The 6,022-nt window shown below is 27.1% G+C and overlaps 1 protein-coding gene across 2 annotated transcripts; it reads left to right on the top strand.

Moving 5' to 3' along the window:
- The first annotated feature begins 864 nt into the window (after positions 1–864).
- Positions 865–4,944, top strand: LOC137819650 (transcription factor bHLH18). 2 transcript variants are annotated; one of them, XM_068623554.2, is made up of 4 exons: positions 865–1,008; positions 1,113–1,493; positions 3,756–4,112; positions 4,716–4,944. In XM_068623554.2, exons 1-4 carry the CDS (start codon positions 973–975, stop codon positions 4,797–4,799), a joined length of 858 nt encoding a protein of 285 aa, XP_068479655.2. In that variant the 5' UTR covers positions 865–972; the 3' UTR covers positions 4,800–4,944. The 2 variants fall into 2 exon arrangements, with proteins under 2 accessions (XP_068479655.2, XP_090152363.1); XM_090296237.1 differs by lacking the exon at positions 3,756–4,112 and having other exon boundaries at positions 866–1,008; positions 4,716–4,879.
- Positions 4,945–6,022: the final 1,078 nt, after the last annotated feature.

Below are 6,022 nucleotides of genomic sequence, written 5' to 3'. Positions count from 1 at the left end.
AACATACAATTTCATTATTAGATTTTAAGAATAAAAATAAACAATAAACATACTAATTTAAGAGCTAATAAATAAGTTGTCAATCATTTACTTTTTTCACCAAAAACATCCTAAAAGAATAGTAATCTCATAATCAAAGTTTATGTAATTAATTTTGTTATAATAAGAGATGTTATAGGACATATGTTGTCACAATATATTTTACAGTTAAATTTATATAATAGCTTATAAATTTATTGTTTAAAATCATATAATTATTGTTGTCGTTAATTTCTATTTTTTTATTCTATTTTTCTTCAATTAAACGTGTCTATTTACATTTGACTTTTTCGTTTATTCCTTTACGCACCTACTACCTTTTTCCAAAAAAGCCTGAACATCTAAACAGATAAATTGGATTTTTTCTTTTTTAAGCTTATTTGCAATATAAAATATATAATTCATCTTATTTGACTTTGTCTAGACCATTATACTAAATCATTTTTAATTTTTTTTATAATTTTCTTTTAATATATGAAATTTGCATTACTTTAAGCCTAACTCAATCCTATAAAATCGACTCATGGAATAAGGTTTGTACTCACTTATGTACAATAAAATGTCCTAATCTCTAATCGATGTGGGATCTCCAACACATTTTAATTATTTTTATTTTTATTTTAACTTTTTAAAGCTTAAAGAATAATATTTTATTGATGTAATTCAAATCTTTTTTGCCGTCTAGTATACGTCTTTGGAATCAAACTTTTAATTATTATTGTAGGACCATTCTATTTATGCACCTGTTTGGAGTTTATTGGGCCCACTTGCTTTTCTATTTTTGGTTGGTGGTACAAAGTGCAGGCATATAGTTCCTATAATTCCATTGAAGTGTTTTTTTTTTCAGTATCATTCTTCAAGGGTGTATCACATCAATAACTCTGATTTCCTCATCAATATATACACAAAATCAAACTATAGTTGGCATAAACAATGGATGAAACATGGGAAAAATGGTTTTCTGATTTGGTAATATACTCAACATCCATTACATTAGAATCATGCAAGCATTTATATCATATATATATATATACTTTTTGGTTGTTATGAAAATGGTTCTATCCCTTTTGCAGGAAATGGATGATGAGTTGCATATGTTCAATGAACACAACATGAACACTCTTGAGGAAGAATTGATGAAGGTGGTGAGTTCAGTGCCTTGTGATTCAGATTTTGCTAACAGCAGCAGCAACAACAATGGTTCATGTTTGGAAAGGAACACACAACATGCGAATTCTAATTCGGAGAAGAACCAAGTAGTTTCATCCTGCAATCTCTCTTTTGAGGATTCCACTGTGGTGTCAAATGTTCCTGATAAATCATTCCATGAAAAGCCTTTGAAGGGAAGAGGCTCTTCTCTGTCGCAACAACACATAATGGCTGAGAGGAAGAGGAGAGAGAAAATCAGCACCTTGCTTGTAGAACTTTCAGCCATGGTTCCTGGTTTGAAAAAGGTCACTTCAAACCCTTTCTATTTTTCTTCAACTTATAGGTTTAGTTATGTTTTCTATTTCTTCTTCATCTTTCATGCAGATAAAAAAATGAGTAAGTACTACTATAACCTTTTTATATTTGTGATTTGTTTTATGAATTTTCTATAAAAAAAATAGTTATTTTTATAAACTCTTGTGTCACTTTTATAAATTTCTTTAGTGAGAAAAAATATATAAAATATGAAAACTTCTATTAACATGAATTTCGCAAATAAATTTGTCTAATAGATTAAGATTAATAACTAATTTAATAGTTAAAATCTTGATAGTTAAGTAATAATTAGTTACTATATCAATTAAAAATATTAAATAAAAAATATTTTATAAAAATAATTATTATATTAATTAAATTAGATATTATTTTAAAAAATAAAAAATATTAGTATCTAAATTATTTTTTTGTTAATGATAAATAATTTGTAAATTAATATTTAATTACTTATCAGGATTTAACTATTAAAATAGAAAGTAACAATATTTTACACAAGTTAAGTTTTAGTTTGTATGAGTTAAGCATGATAAGTATTCTTTTATATTTTATTAATTAGGCAAGTCATAAGAAGACTTATTCCTCCAAAAGTTTATATTCCAGTTTCTACCTTACCTATTTAATTTTAATTAACAATAGCAACTTATGAGGACCTCATCAACTACATAATAAATTCATAACTTGTACACTGTAATATTACACTGGAGTTTGTATTTCTTAATCTCCTCTCCTGGTTGAGTCTTGTTCATATTAGAGTGCGAGTGTTCAGTCTTTTCAATTTGATATGACATAAAAACGAATTTTTTTATTAAAGTGGGTCAATTTTTCCTATTTTTTTATTAAAATTGAAACTTATTTTAGAAAAATTTGAGATATTCGTAAGTCGTATGATTTTATTGTGAATAAGTCGTTTCAAATTGGTACAATCTTTGACATGTCAATGTGAAGTCGTGCTATGATGAGATGACTTTAGTTCAATCTGGTTATACTGAAATCACGCACGACTTTATCTTGATTTGTGATGGAAACCTGAGAGATGAAGCAATCATTGAGCTAGTCCAACCCTCTATAAGGATCACCAGAAACATGACACAGGACACATGACTAGGTTAGGAGCAATCCATAGTTAGTGCATTGGGACCTATCATTCCTTAGAGGATTACTAGAAGCATAACCCACATGATTGGACCTAAGAACCAGTTATTTTCATTAATTTTACTCTCATTAGAGTAGGGTGTATTTAGTAAAATTAAATTGGGCTTGTGCCAAACCCATTTACTGTTCATGTGCCATCTAGGTTTAGAATTTTTTTAACCTAGCTTCTAAAAACTATCTTATAGGTGTGACATTGACCTAGAGTCAACCCTAGCCGACCTCTCTCTTCTCTCCTCTCACTCTTGCCCATCAAGGCACCCTCTCCTATAAATAGGGTGTCTTGCCTCATGTATTTTCACCTTCAATTTTGAATAGAAAAGAAACTTTATCACAATGTTTAGTAACTCTTGAGTACTCTCATTTTGGGTCTTATATTAAGTGTAGTGCACTTCAAGTGGCGGCTCTTCACCACTCATCTTGGAGTCTTCCACCACTCCAAGTGGCATGACCACTTCCTCCATCATCCATAAGCTTCTCTTACTCTTTCTTTTTTTCTTTGTCATTTGCACAATTGTTCTTTTTCATTTCATGTCATGTCCTTTAATGTTTTTTTCCATTCGGTCATCTTTTGTCATTTCTATCTTATATTGTCTTAAATTTCGCACCTCATCATCATCACTATATAATTGTGTTTTTTTCCTCTTTTGTTCTCTGTAAGATAACTTTTACACTTACTTAACCACTTGATTAAGTTCGTGTCTAGTGACAATATTTTTTGAGCTTATCACTAATCATAAACACTGTGAAACATCTAAAATGTGTCAATCTAAAATCAACTCACTACCAATATGTCTAAAAAGTCATGTCAGTTGGCATTTTTCCATATCCATAATTTACTCAAAAACAACTTCATTTTAGTAAAAAAATAAGTAAATGACAAAAGGATTTGTGGTTTATTTCCACATCCTCATATTTATTCAAGCTGACATTACAAAATGAATAAAACCATCCAAGTGAAATGAGTGTCAAAATTAAAGCTAAGAGTAATAAAAAGAATAGAATCAACCATCCAAATTATGTGAAACATTTTTGAATTTGGTTGGTATGGTAGCTTAAAAATAAAATATTTCTTTGTGCAGTTGGACAAGTTATCTATCATAGGCAAAACTATCGATTATGTGAAGTATCTACAAAATCGTGTAAAAGATTTGCAGGAACAACACAGTAAGATGGAATCTATAGATTGCTGCAGAAACAACAAATCCAATGTTAAAATTTCACAAAATTCTAACAATGGTTTAGATGATAGACTTACTTTTCCCAAAGTTGATGCAAGTGTTTCAGGTAAAGATGTAATAATCAGAGTTACTTGTGAGAAACGAGAGCACATTGTTACGAAGCTATTGTCCATGCTTGCATCTCACAATCTCTCCGTAGTTTGTAGCAGTGTTCTGCCATTTGGGACTTCTACCCTAAACATTTCTATCATTGCTAAGGTACCATCTAATATCATCCATGCAAAAACAAAACAATATTATTAACTATGACTTGTATGACTTGTTTTTAGAGGGAAATTCTCCATAAATATTATGTTTTAAGAAAATCTTTTTCATAAACTAAAATTAACATATGCATGAAGTGAAAATTAAATTTTGAAGAAGTTTTATATATATATATATATATATATATATATATATATATATATATATATATATATATATATATATATATATATACTTTAGATTCTAATTAGTAGTTAAAATTTTGATAGGTTATTAGATACCAATTAGCTAACTAGATAGAAACTAGTTTATAATTTTGTATTAATAATAGAAATTAGTTTATATACCAATAACTTTTTAGTGTATAAAGTAGTATATAATTTAGTCCGTAAGTAATTATTTCTTTTATTTAAAATTAGTTTTTATTTAAAATTTTATTTATAAAGAAACTTTATGTAAATTTATTCATAAATTAGCTCTTACATCAGTTAATTTATTAAAAAAATTAAGGCATTTTTTCTTATATTTTTTCATAGAAATATTTATAAAGATTTTTTTGTGTGTGAACATAATCAAGTATTGTAATGTATTGTGCAGGCGCAACATTTCGGCATGGCAATAGATGACCTAGTCAAAAATTTAAGTGAGGATTTATTGAAATTATATAACTTGCAACAATAATTACTTAATTTTTTTGTTAACAATCACTTTGTTGGTTTTTTTTTTCTAAGCTCATACTTATTTGTGTTGAGGTTTTTATGTATAAGAATTAGTATATCTTTAATACTCTTATTTATATTATTTTTTTTATAAAGAAAAACGAAAATCACTTATTGAATTTAATTAGAGAGTTATCATAAAAGTTAAAAAAATTAAGATAATTTCGATTTAAACTTCTTTGTATTATCAAGGCATATGCTATTTATTCATTCATCACTTAGAATGCAACATATTTTCTAATTATAGGTTATAACTATGTTAGTTTCAAGCATATATACACAAATTTATTTAAATATTGAAATCAATTTAAATGTATAAAATATGCATGTTAATAAATATATATTTTTATTTTATGATTAATTAGAAAAAATTAATTATAGAAAATATTTTCAATAAATAGCTATTCATTTTAAAGATCTCAACTTTAGTCATCATCGGGCTAAACCTATCTTATTCATAGAAACCATTAAGGTTCTGAAAAAATACAGTGATTTGTAAACTATACATTATCATTAAAAGTTAAAATAATTTTGCAGATACTTGATTGAGTTATTGGTAGCTGAGTTACTTATCAAGTTTGGGGTGTTAAATACATTTGGGCCACTCTTTGTTCCTTTTGGGTTAAGATATCACCCCATGTTAATATCCTCAGGATTTTGCTTCCTACACTCCCTGTAGCTTTAAAATGACTCTTTTACCCTTCATACTATATTTTAATGGCCATTTCATATTATTTATTCCAAAAATATTATGAAACGAGATTTTTAAAATAAATATTAGAAAAAAATTTGAAATAAACATTTTGGACCCTGAACACTTCCCTTTTTAGATTGATCAATATAGAAAAATTATAGATTCAGCAATGCCGAAGAACTATGTTTTGTTATATAATTTCCACCAAATTCAACTTTTTCCTAATATATCGTATAAGAATAATTCAAAATTGGTGTGTGATATTTGTATCAAAGCCAATTAATTAATGGGTCTAATATTATGTTACCTTTTTATATGCTTACTCGCGATTTAGTTGGATTATTTGCTGCATTCAAAATCTCATATTGTCACTAGTTTTTACCAATTCAAAAAATTTGTTGAAAATCAAACTAATCATAAATTAAAAGTAATTTCAAACTAATAATGCCAAAGAATTTCTTAAACTTATTCTTTTCTTCAACTTCTTGTAT

Source organism: Phaseolus vulgaris, chromosome 10 (assembly GCF_051622355.1).
Source record: "Phaseolus vulgaris cultivar YP4 chromosome 10, ASM5162235v1, whole genome shotgun sequence".
Taxonomy (NCBI): domain Eukaryota; kingdom Viridiplantae; phylum Streptophyta; class Magnoliopsida; order Fabales; family Fabaceae; genus Phaseolus; species Phaseolus vulgaris.
This window is presented reverse-complemented; position numbering and strand designations above follow the sequence as displayed.

What these genes read in the sequence shown, in the direction of transcription:
- LOC137819650 (XM_068623554.2), top strand. Translation starts at nt 973, where the DNA reads ATGGATGAAACATGGGAAAAATGGTTTTCTGATTTG. An exon ending in AAAAATGGTTTTCTGATTTG is followed by an intron (nt 1,009 to 1,112) that starts GTAATATACTCA and finishes TCCCTTTTGCAG; the next exon opens with GAAATGGATGATGAGTTGCA. An exon ending in ACATTTCTATCATTGCTAAG is followed by an intron (nt 4,113 to 4,715) that starts GTACCATCTAAT and finishes TGTATTGTGCAG; the next exon opens with GCGCAACATTTCGGCATGGC.